We start from the raw sequence: 11,985 nt of genomic DNA, 5'->3' as shown, positions 1-11,985 counted from the left end.
ATTTTTTTGAGACAGAGTCTTGCTCTGTTGCCCAGGCTGGAGTGGAGTGTGATCTCGGCTCACTGCAAGCTCCGCCTCCTGGGTTCACGCCATTCTCCTGCCTCAGCCTCCCGAGTAGTTGGGACTACAGGCGCGCACCACCACGCCTGGCTAATTTTTTGCATTTTTAGTAGAGACGGGGTTTCACTGCGTTAGCCAGGATGGTCTCGATCTCCTGACCTTGTGATCCGCCCGTCTCGGCCTCCCAAAGTGCTGGGATTACAGGCTTGAGCCACCGCGCCCGGCCAAATTTAGCCCTGTTTAACAGATTCTTGCAAAAAACCCAAAAGTAAAAGTAACAGCAGCTTCGCCAGCAGACACAGAGTTAAAAAGGGAGTCCCAGAAACAGCAAGAGAAGCCAGTTTTGCAGGAGCCGTCAGAGATAACAGAAATTCTTTCTCCATGTGTCCCAGCCTACCCCGCTTTACCGAGGCCAACAGCCCCCTCAGACACAAGATTCAGGAGCTAACATGCCCCAGGTCTCACCTCGAAGGGGAGGGTCGGAGCCTCAAGAGGCCAAAGAAGGAAGTCAAGATAGTCAAGTGGGCCTTCTCAGATCTGGTCTTGCTCAAGCTATGTAAATGCCTCTTAGGGAGATGCAAGGTATAATGACCAGGCCTACATCTGTGGGGGCAACAGACTTTCATCTATCAGTCCTTTTCAACCACTGATCTACTAAACTGGAAACACCCCGAACCCGCCACCTTGCTCTCAGCAGCTAGAGCCCTGTGCAGCATGACTGTGTAGAGGTGTTGGACTCAAGTTTACTCTAGCAGACCTGACCTCCGGGACCAGCCTTGGGCATCAGTAGACTAGGAGCTATACATGGACGGGAACAGCTTCATCAACCCACAAGGAGAGAGATGTGCAGAGTATGCGGTGGTAACCCAGGACATGTCATTAAGCTGAGCTCATTGCTTTAACTTCGGCCTTAGAACTCAGTAAAGGTAAGACGGTCAACATTTACACTGACTCTCGGTATAATGCCTGTTTAACCCTCCAAGTGCATGGAGAATTATATGAAGAAAAGAGCCTGTTAAACTCTAGGAAAAAGGAAAAAAACACCCAGAGAATGCAACTCAGCTTCAGCGTTTGCAGAGGTACCGAGAAGCACTTCTGCAGAGGCTAAGAGTTGGTAGAAAAAAGCAAGTAGGCCAGGCATGGTGGCTCCAGCCTGTAACCCCAGCACTTTGAGAGGCTGAGGCGGGCAGATCACGAGGTCAGGAGATCGAGACCATCCTGGCTAACATAGTGAAACCCCGTCTCTACTAAGAAAAAAAAAAAAAAAAAAAAACACAGCCAGGCGAGGTGGTGGGCTCCTGTAGTCTCAGCTACTCGGGAGGCTGAGGCAGGAGAATGGCGGGAACCCGGGAGGCGGAGCTTGCAGTGAGCTGAGATCCAGCCACTGCACTCCAGCCCAGGCGACAGAGCGAGACTCCGTCTCAAAAAAAAAAAAAAAAAGAAAAGAAAAGAAAATAGTTTCCAGCTATAAAAATTTAAAACCCTCATTATATTACTGGTAATAGAAAGTCGCTTGCTGCTCCCCTGTGTATTACACTTATTCCTTCAAATGATAAAAGGTTTTGTAGCTGCCACGATTCCTCAGCAAACTTCAGCACAAGTGTATTACATAAAACACTATCGTTCTGTCTTGCAAAAAGACTCAGAAAGTAAAAATAAAAGTGAGAACTCCCACTAATTAGTGAAAATTCTTAAAGGGGGGGATAAGGAAGGAGACCACTACTACTCCTGCTACAGAGCCTGTCTTGGTCCCACCAGGGATGCTATGCAAAGGACCTTGGACGGGTGGCATTCATGCCTCACAGTTCTGGAGGCTCAAAGTTCGAGGTCAGGACGCCAGCATGGCTGGGTTCTGGCGAGGGCTCTTGTGGGTTGTGGACTTCCCGTGACTCCTCACGTGGCAGAAGGAGCGAGGGAGCTCTCCAGCGTCCCTTTTATGAGGGCGCTGATCCTGGTCATGAGGGTGTCACCTTCATGACCTACCCACTTCCAAAAGACCCCACTTTTTTTTTTTTTGAGATGGAGTCTCACTCTGTCGCCCAGGCTGGGGTGCAGTGGCACAGTCTCGGCTCACTGAAAGCTCCACCTCCCGGGTTCACGCCGTTCTCCTGCCTCAGCCTCCCAAGTAGCTGGGACTGCAGGTGCCCACCACCACGCCCAGCTAATTTTTTGTATTTTTAGTAAAGATAGGGTTTCACCATGTTAGTCAGGATGGTCTCGATCTCCTGACCTCGTGATCCGCCCGCCTTGGCCTCCCAAAGTGCTGGGATTACAGGCTTGTGCCACCGCGCCCGGCCGACCCCACTTCTTAATACCATCACCTTGCAGGAGCCAGGGTTCCTTCCCTCCCTCTCTCCCTCCCTTCCCTCCCTCCCTCCCTCCCTCCCCTCCTCCCTCCCCTCCCTTCCCTCCCTCCCTCCCTTTTCTTTTTTTTTTCTGAGACAGAGTCTTGCTCTGTCACCCAGGCTGGAGGGCAATGGAGTGATCTCAGCTCACTGCAACCTCCGCCTTCCAGGTTCAAGCGATTGTCCTGCCTTAGCCTCCCAAGTAGCTGGGACTACAGGCGTGCACCACCAGGCCCAGCTAATTTTGTATTTTTAGTAGAGACAGGGTTTCTCCATGTTGGTCGGGCTGGTCTGGAACTCCCAACCTCAGGTGATCCACCCGCCTCGGCCTCCCAAAATGCTGAGATGACAGGCATGAGCCACCATGCCTGGCCTAGGGGCCAGGGTTTCAACAAACAGATCTTGGGGAGGACACATTCAGTCCATAGCAGAACCCTGGTTCTTTTAGGGAAGATGGGCTTTGGAACTAGAATCTGAGTTCTGGTCTGCACACTGCTCCCGAGGTCACACTGCCTCTAGGTCCTCTCCATGCACAGAACAGAGAAATCTCGGCATAAGTTTCCACCAATACCCAACGCCCCCAGCCCTCTGGCTCCCTGAACAGGTGTGTGTCTCCCTTCAGAACGGAGCTGCTCAAACGTCACTGGGGTGTGGCCATGTGCAGGCCGAGGAGGATCACTGGAGCCCAGGAGGTGGAGGCTGCAGTGAGCTATGACTGTGCCATTGCACTCCAGCCTGGATGACAGAGCGAAACCCTGTTTCAAACAACAACAACAACAAAGCCTTTTGGAAGGGGCCTACAGGGAGGGGTGCTGGGGAAGGACAGAGTGTTCTAACCCACCAGTCAGTCCCAGAGCAGCAGCCCCGGGACCTCAGCTTGGGCCCCTCTAACGGTGGCTCCATGAACCAGGGGCAGGGGCTGCAGGGGACGGGAGGTTTAGGGATAACCCCATGGCCTGGGGGACCAGGGTCTAGTTAAGGGTAGTGGCTGTGATGCTGTTCTTACTTCAAAACATTACGAAATTGTGGTAGAAAATGTGGTATTACAAAAATGTGGTACAAAATGCAAACGGTGTGGACGGACAGGAAGGAAGATCGAACGTCTGTTTCTGCCTGTCAGGGGTCATCCCACAGATGGCTCCTCATGTCTTTTTTCAGCTCCGTACAAGCAGAGACTCAGAATGGCAGATCCTAATGCTGATTTTCTTCAATTTCCTGGCTTTTCCCCCACTTTATTTATTAGCTTGCTAGTGCTGCCATGCGAAGGAACACAAAGTGAGGGGTTCATAACATCAGAAACTGACTTTGGGAGGCTGAGGCGGGCGGATCACTTGAGGTCAGGAGTTTGAGACCAGCCTGGCCAACGTGGTGAAACCCCGTCTCTACTAAAAATACAAAAATTAGCTGGGCGTGGTGGTGGGCGCCTGTAATCCCAGCTACTCAGGAGGCTGGGGCAGGAGAGTCACTTGAGCCAGGGCGGCGCAGGTTGCAGTGAGCCAAGATTGCGCCACCTGCACTCCAGCCTGGGTGACAGTGAGACTCCATCTTAAAACAACAACAAAAACAACAGAAGCTCACTGCCTAGCAGTCGGGAGGCCAGACACGGAGACCGAGGCTCGGGCAGGGCTGCTTCCTCCCCAGGGTCTTGAGGAGCATCCGCGTGGCTCTTGGGCTTGCAGATGTGCCACCCTGATTTCCACCCGCACCTTCACATGGCCCTCTGTGTGTGTCTGTGTCCAAACTCACCTTTCTATGCTGACATCAATCATATTGGATTAGGGCACATCCTACTCACCACATTTTAACTTGGTAACTTCTACAAAGACCCTATTTCAGCCAGGTGCAGTAGCTCACACCTGTAATCCCAGCACTTTGGGAGGCTGAGGCAGGCAGATCTCCTGAGGTCGGGAGTTCGAGACCAACCTGACCAACATGGCGAAATCCTGTCTCTACTAAAAATATAAGAAAAAAAGAAGCTAGGCGTGGTGATGTGCACCTCTCATCCCAGCTACTCCAGAGTCTGAGGAAGGAGAATTGCTTGAACCCAGGAGGCAGAAGTTGCAGTGAGCCGAGATTGCACCACTGCACTCCAGCCTGGGCAACAGAGTGAGACTCTGTCTCAAAAAAAATTTTAAAAGACCCTGTTTCCACATAAGGTCACATTCTTTATTTATTTATTTTTCCAAGACGGTGTCTTGCTGTGGTGCCCAGGCTGGAGTGCGGTGGCACTATCTCTGCTCACTGCAACTCCGTCTCCCAGGTTCAAACAATTCTCCTGTCTCAGCCTCCCAAGTAGCTGGGATTACAGGTGCCTGCCACTATGCCAGGCTAATTTTTGTACTTTTAGTAGAGACGGGTTTCACCATGTTGGTCAGGCCGGTCTCGAACTCCTGACCTCAGGTGATCCACTCTCGCCCTCGGTCTCCTAAAGTGCTGGGATTATAGGCATAAGTCACCGTGCCCGGCCCACATAAAATCACATTCTGAGGCACTAGGGGTTAGGACTCCAGCCTAAGAATTTATTTATTTATTTATTTATTTATTTATTTATTTATTTATTTTTTGAGACGGAGTCTCGCTCTGTCACCCAGGCTGGAGTGCAGTGGCCAGATCTCAGCTCACTGCAAGCTCCGCCTCCCCAGGTTCACGTCATTCTCCTGCCTCAGCCTCCCGAATAGCTGGGACTACAGGTGCCCACCACCTCGCCTGGCTAGTTTTTTGTATTTTTTAGTAGAGACGGGGTTTCACCGGGTTAGCCAGGATGGTCTCGATCTCCTGACCTCATGATCCGCCCGTCTCAGCCTCCCAAAGTGCTGGGATTACAGGCTTGAGCCACCGTGCCCAGCCAGCCTAAGAATTTAAATGTAAGGGGACACAAGCCAGGCCATCTACCTAATCTCAGGCCCTCCCTGCAGTGGGCACGCATGGAGTCACCTTTTCCGTCCTTCTCCCTGGACACAACTGCAGTCTCCCATAGACGGCGGTGGCCGTGCCACGGAGCCATGCCACACAGTGGGGCAGCCAGCACTCACTTGCCCTTCACAGAGAAACCGACCAGGCGTGGTGGTTCGTGCCTGTAGCTTCAGCACTGTGGGAGGCCAAGGCAGGCGGGTCTCTTGAGCCCAAGAGGTAGAGACCAGCCTGGGCAACATGGCAGGACCCTGTTTCTAGTAAATAAATGAATTGATTAAACCAAAAAATAAAGAAGCCACTGGGCTGATTCCCAGGTGGGCAAGGGCACAGGGGAGTGTAGGACGGCCACCGCTGCTCCACAGTCCACAGCCCACACCCACAGAATGCAGTGGGGCCGCTGCGGCGATGAACTGAGTCTTGTTTGGTTTGTTTCTTGAGACGGGCATGAGGTGAACGGTCTTCCTGTATCTTGGCATTTTCTTTTTCCTTCCGAGCCACCGGTTCACAGCCTCTGTCCGCGCCGTCGTTTCTCCTGTGGGTTTGTGAGGGTGCGTCTGTCAGTGTTGAAGACACGGGATGCCCGGGCAGCAGAGCTGGGCTGGGGGCCTGGGGCTCCTCTGTGGTTGGCCATGTGCCTGCCAGGGATGTGGGAAACCAGCGAACGGAGCTATAACCACAGTACGAGAAAGCCAAAATATTAGGTCTTGGAATAGAGGTGGAGGCAGGATGGAGGGAAACTGAGGCTCAGGACACCAAAGGATAGGGGAGCCACGTGGCATTTCCAAGGCTCCGTGTGTCCAGGAGCCCTGACTGGCGTGGTATCCAGAGAAGTGTCAGGCTGGGCTGGCTGGGGCAGCACTGGAGTTCGGTCCGCCGGGGACGGGCGTGGGGCCTATACCAAGGCCCTGGGGAGAAGGTGAGCAGGCGAGCAGTGCCACCTCAGCTGCCCCGTCCGGGCTCATGAGGCACCACACCGCCTGGGGGAGGTGTGGCCAGGCCAATCTTGTGGGCACCCCGGGTCTCTAGGTGGAGTCTCCCCTCGGTGTACCTCCCTGGGGCTGCCCCCCAAAGCATCAGGGCCCAGGTGGGATGGAGGCGCAGTTGACGACCCCAAAGGGCCAGACTGAACTGTGGGTTCCAATCACACCAGGAAGCTCAGAGCAGGCTCACACCTGTGGACCAGCACCGTCCCCTGGCTGCTTTCTCCCAGCCACGCAGGCTGTGGCTTCTACCCCGCTCCTGCTGCTTCTTTTTAAAGGTTAAGGGGTGGGGGTAAGAAACCTGTGCTGAGAGCCAGTGGGAGGGATGGGAGGTGGGGTGGAGACCTGCACTGCCGGCCAAACACCAAAGCCAGGCTGGCCTCCCTGCCCTGTTGCAGGCAGGTCTGGAATTTGAGCCCCGCCCTGAGCGGGGAGGGCCCTGCCTGACTGCTCGGTAGCTGGGAAGGGGCGGCTCCCCCAGGTGGGCCTACCACCCTTGCAATGCTCTGGTGCTGCAGATGGGGAACTGAAGCTAGGCTGGGCACCATTTCTCCTGCTCACCCACACCCACTGGTTTTCTGGGCTGGGAGCCCTGACAAGGGGTATTTGCCGAAGGCAGAGCCATAGGGCAGGTTCTAAGCTAGGTTCACGATGGACGTGGTCCCGACCCAGAGCTACCCCCTCCCCAGGTGACACTCCCTGCACCCTTCTGGCCTGTAGGTTCTCCCTGTGCCCCGCCCCCGGTCTCCACCCACCACGCTGGCTGCCAGCACACTCCGCACTGGGTGGGTGGATCTCTGTGTGCACCAGACTCAAGTCCAAGGCAGCCCCCCACACCATTCCCCCACCCTGAGGTCACACCCTCAGGCTCAGATACCCCAGGGCCAGGCTGGTGTTGCTCAGGCAGCCAGCTCTGCGCGCTGGGCAGCTTCATCTGCCCGCCTAGGTGGCTCCACGGGGCGGGCCCCTTGGCCAGGGAGGGCGGGGCGCACAGGGAGACTTAAAGAGCAACCCAGGTCCCCACCCGGGCCTGACCGCGCAGCTCCCACCATGGCGGAGACCAAGCTCCAGCTGTTTGTCAAGGTGCAGGGCAGACTGAGCTGCAGGGAGGGTGGCTGGGAGGGGGTGCTCTTCTGGCTTTGCTTTCTGGGGCAGGTTGTGGGGTGGGCCTCCCCAGTAATGTCTGAGCCCCTTCCTGTGGGTGGCTAAGGGGACTTGGGCAGCCCTACAGAGGCTGAGTAAAGTGGGACCCAGAAAGTCACCCAGAGAGGGGTCCAGTGGCCCTGGTCCTGCTCCCAGCCTTGGCTCCTGGGCCCAGCCCAGTCTTCCGGAGGAGAGCCCCTTGGTGGGGAGGTACCAACCCAGCTGCCAGTGGTGGAGCTTGAGGTCAGTGTTCCAGGATTGGGGGTGCTGGGCCAAGCAGCCCCATCAGCTCTCAGGTCGGGGACTGGCATGTGGGGGCTGGTGTGCTGCTGGCCACAGCGCCCAGTCTCATGTGTGAATCACTCAGAAAACAGTTTGTGGGGCCTACCCCACCCTTGCAACCAGCTTTTGGGGACTGAGCCCAGGGGCCTGGCCTGTCCAGGCTCTGATAAGATTCCAGCGGCCAAGCCCGCTCCAGGCTTCAAGGCTCCCAGCAGCTCTGCGTCCCTCCCCATGTCCTGGGGACCAAGTCAAGGGCCCTTACTGGGCACTTGGAAGTCGCGCCGACCAAGCTGGAGCTCTGGCATCCCTCCAGTCCCGCTGGCAGTGGGAGGCGGGTCCCGCCCAGCCTGGTGGCAGGATGCCTGGGTCTGCTCCCAGCCCTGACCTCCCCCCCACCACCGCCCGCCACTCCACCCACCCAGGCGAGTGAGGATGGGGAGAGTGTGGGTCACTGCCCCTCCTGCCAGCGGCTCTTCATGGTCCTGCTCCTCAAGGGTGTACCCTTCACCCTTACCACAGTGGACACGCGCAGGTGAGGCGCCACCCTGGGGACCCCTGCCTGGCCTCACACACTGGTGGGCCGGCCTCCTCCCACCCTGCTGCTGCCCACAGGTCCCCGGACGTGCTGAAGGACTTCGCCCCCGGCTCGCAGCTGCCCATCCTGCTTTATGACAGCGATGCCAAGACAGACACGCTGCAGATTGAGGACTTTCTGGAGGAGACGCTGGGGCCGCCCGAGTGAGAGCCTGAGCAGGGTGGGAGGGGAAGAGGGGGCGCCCAGGGAGGACGCGCACAGGACAGAGACCAGGAAGGCGCTGTGGGGTACTGTAGGGCCGGGAAGGGGCTGCCCCCATTCTGATGGAGTCTCTCACCCCCTCATCCCGCAGCTTCCCCAGCCTGGCGCCTCGTTACAGGGAGTCCAACACCGCTGGCAACGACGTTTTCCACAAGTTCTCCGCGTTCATCAAGAACCCGGTGCCCGCGCAGGACGAAGGTGAAGCGGGGTCAGGGGATTGGATGCCCAGGCGGGAGGGCGTCCTGGGCCAGGTCCTCACCTCGCCGCCCGCCCCTAGCCCTGTACCAGCAGCTGCTGCGCGCCCTCACCAGGCTGGACAGCTACCTGCGCGCGCCCCTGGAGCACGAGCTGGCGCTGGAGCCGCAGCTGCGCGAGTCCCGCCGCCGCTTCCTGGACGGCAACCGGCTCACGCTGGCCGACTGTAGCCTACTGCCCAAGCTGCACATCGTCGACGTGAGCGCGGAGGGCGGGCGGGCGGGCGGGCAAGCCCGGCGCGCTGGGGGACGGCAGGTGCTGACTGCGCCCCGCGATCCTGCCCGCAGACGGTGTGCGCGCACTTCCGCCAGGCGCCCATCCCGGCGGGGCTGCGTGGCGTCCGCCGCTACCTGGACAGCGCGCTGCAGGAGAAGGAGTTCAAATACACGTGTCCGCACAGCGCCGAGATCCTGGCGGCCTACCGGCCAGCCGTGCACCCCCGCTAGCGCCCCACCCCGCGTCTGTCGCCCAATAAAGGCATCTTTGTCGGCAGTGAGGGTGTCCTGACATCTGAGGAGTCTCGTGATCACTTCCCATCCCCAAACCCCAGGGTGGGACGCTCAGCCTGAGAGCCCAGAACCACAGGGGCAGGAGAGCCGGGGTCGGGCGGGTCCCATCCTCCATGTTAAGAAAGCGCAGACTCCAGGTCTCCTGCAACCGGTGGCCTCAGGGATCTCCAGGACCGGATTGGGCTCCCAAACCAGTCAGGCCGGGGTGGGGCGGGGTGCCCCAGGTGGATAGGGGCTGGTACATTCCTCAATCCTGTCCGGGGGCAGGCACTCCCCTCCCCGCAGGGCACTTCCACAGCATCTCAGGGTCTGCACAGGCCTTCTCCTGTGTGCATCCTCCTACGGGGCTCCGTGCCCTGCCTGGGTGCGGCCTGGGAGGGCGGGAACAAAGTTCTAAGCCTTGGGGAGCCCTGGCCCTGCCTGGCTGGGCCCCTCTCAGCTCCTGGGCTGGCAGGGATGGAATAGCTGGATGGTCTGAGAGTGCTCACCTCCCTCCAGCCCAGGAAGGAAGTCTCCAGGGAACTGAGATGCTGCAGCATCTGTTCACATCCTGTGGCCCCACACCCAGAGTGCAGGCCCAGGGGCATTCCCTGATCCCTTCCCAGGCCAGTGCCAGGAGTCAGAGCCCCACCAGAGCCTCCAACAGAGGGAGCGGTTTATTTGACAGGGAAGGAACTTGAGGAGACGCCTTAGTCCTGGCCCAGGACAGGCAGGTGGAGGTGGTGGTGTGGGGGGGGGGTCTCTGATGAGGGCCTCGAAGACTGCCTGTCCCCTCACAGGCAGACTTCCCGTGGGGCCACACTTGTGCTGTACCTTCAGGTCTCATCAAAGTCCACGCCACCAGCTGGTTTCTTACTGAGAAGGAAGAGGGGTGTTACTATGGCACTATGGTGTGGAGAAAGGGGTGGGGTCCAGGGTTGGACCCTGGGTGCAGGAAGGGGCCGGTGGGCGGGTACCTCTTGAACCCAGGGTTGATGAGCGACTCTCCTGGACACCGCCTCCTGACCCCAGGTCCAGGGCCACCTCTCTGGGGATCTGGGTCTGTGGGAAAACAGGATGGGGAGGCTCCTGAACCTGGCAGCATCCCAGCCACAACCTTCTCTGAATAGGCAGGCATTCTCTCTGGAGCATGAGGCTTATTCAGGGGAAACTGAGTTCCAGATTAAAGCACACAGCCCTACTTGAGTCACAGGCATACGTGCCTTACCTGGTAAGAAGAGCTGAGGCCCTGCAGGCCGGGGACTCTTCCTGGGGCTGGCAGCTGTCTCTTCTGCAGCTGGGGAGGAAAGCCCATGGGAACCCCACTCAGTGCCAGGAGTGGGGGCAAGAGCAGGGGACCCCAGTGAAGGTATGAGGTGCCCACCCCCAATACTACCTGCCAGTCGCCGCTCCAGGCTCCACACGCGTTTTGCCAGGCCCAGTGTCAGCGCCTGCAGTCTGGAGGCTGCCTCTGGGCCTGGTACCTTGGAGAGGTCAAAGGCCAGTGCCGAGGGGCCCCCTGAAAGGGTCACGGATGCTCTGTCCTCCTGCAGGGTCAGAGCCACAGCTTGCTGCTCACAGGCTGCCCTGGAAGAGGAGAGGTGCTGAGAGCTGTGACAGACCCTCCTCCTCCCCACCCACCTTCCTCCCTGCTTGGGTCTCACCTGAACCGGGGGGTGATGTCCTCAGCCGCACTCAGACCAAAACGGGCTTTCTAGAGAGCACAGGTGCTTGTCACCAGCTGCCTGGAACCCGAGATCCACTGGGAGCACCCGAAACCTGCCCGACCCCAGAGCCACTTGGGACCCCTAGCCAATGTGAGGACTACAGCTACAGGGCGGGCAGAGGGTGTCAGAGCCTTCTGGGGAATCCCAGATGTCGGTCGCCCCATACACGATCTGGACTGCAGGGAGGGGTGTGGCGGCTCCCAGACCCGCCCAGTTACCCACGAGGGCCGCCAAGCTGTCCGGCGTGAAGCAGGTGCTCCAAAGCTCCGCGGCGTCGGTCACGCTGGGGGAGAGGGCCTGTCAGGCGGGGCCGCCCGCGGAGCTCCCCGCACCCCTACCTCCCCGCGGAACCCCACTCACTAGAGGTTGAAGCCGCCGCGGTCCCCCTCCCCGCTTCCCTCCCCTTCGCAGTAGCACACGAAGCAGGGCGGCTCGGGGCCCGGCGGCAGCGTGCAGAGCGGCGGCGACAGCGGATCCATGGCGCCCGGCGAGCGGGAACCCGGCGGGGCAGGGCTAGGGCGCCGGGAAGGGCGGGGCTCTGCGGGCCCAGGGCTCCTGCGCGGAAGAACGGCTTCCGGAGCCGGGTGCAGGCCAGTCGCGGGCTTAGGGAGCTTGCGCGGGGCGGAGTCTGACTGGGGGCGGGGTCTTTAGGTGGAGGCGGGGTTAGGGGGTTGGGTTAGGGGCGGAGCTAAAGGCACAGGCCGGGCCCGGAGGACCCGGTACCCGCGCGGGCTTCAGGCGACTAGAGGCCGGGTTTAGTGCGTGGGGCGGGCCGGAGCAGGGCGTCCTCGGTCAGGGATCCAGAGGCCCTGCCCCTAGCGCTGACCTCGCCGGGCATGGGTTTCGCGGCGGGATCCTGAGCTCTGGCCCTAGCGCCCGCGAGCAGCCCCACTCGAACCTCGCCCCCTCCCGCCCCCGCCCTGGCTCCACGTCCACCCGAGTCCGGGTTCCCTCCGTGGCGCTGTGGGCACATCCTGGAGCCCCGCCCTCCCATCG

The 11,985-nt window shown here is 59.2% G+C and overlaps 2 protein-coding genes across 8 annotated transcripts; one reads left to right on the top strand and one right to left on the bottom strand.

Moving 5' to 3' along the window:
* Positions 1-2,794: 2,794 nt before the first annotated feature.
* Positions 2,795-11,544, bottom strand: PAXX (PAXX non-homologous end joining factor). 7 transcript variants are annotated; one of them, XM_011724848.3, is made up of 8 exons: positions 11,350-11,532; positions 11,212-11,272; positions 10,927-10,976; positions 10,659-10,849; positions 10,491-10,559; positions 10,240-10,324; positions 10,097-10,138; positions 2,795-5,850 (listed from the first exon to the last, which is right to left on the bottom strand). In XM_011724848.3, the coding sequence occupies exons 1-7, from the start codon at positions 11,466-11,468 to the stop codon at positions 10,099-10,101; spliced, it is 615 nt and encodes a 204-aa protein (XP_011723150.1). In that variant the 5' UTR covers positions 11,469-11,532; the 3' UTR covers positions 2,795-5,850; positions 10,097-10,098. The 7 variants fall into 7 exon arrangements, with proteins under 7 accessions (XP_011723150.1, XP_070934756.1, XP_011723151.1 ...); XM_071078655.1 differs by lacking the exon at positions 2,795-5,850 and adding an exon at positions 5,858-5,985; XM_011724849.3 differs by lacking the exon at positions 2,795-5,850 and adding an exon at positions 8,966-9,136.
* On the top strand, positions 7,316-9,220 carry LOC105471958 (chloride intracellular channel 3). Its single transcript, XM_011724844.2, has 6 exons — positions 7,316-7,381; positions 8,146-8,255; positions 8,336-8,461; positions 8,611-8,717; positions 8,797-8,972; positions 9,062-9,220. Exons 1-6 carry the CDS (start codon positions 7,349-7,351, stop codon positions 9,218-9,220), a joined length of 711 nt encoding a protein of 236 aa, XP_011723146.2. The 5' UTR covers positions 7,316-7,348.
* Positions 11,545-11,985: the final 441 nt, after the last annotated feature.

Source organism: Macaca nemestrina, chromosome 14 (genome assembly GCF_043159975.1).
Source record: "Macaca nemestrina isolate mMacNem1 chromosome 14, mMacNem.hap1, whole genome shotgun sequence".
Classification (NCBI taxonomy): Eukaryota; Metazoa; Chordata; class Mammalia; order Primates; family Cercopithecidae; genus Macaca; species Macaca nemestrina.
Note: the sequence above shows the minus strand (reverse complement) of the source record. Positions and strands in the feature narration are given on the sequence as shown.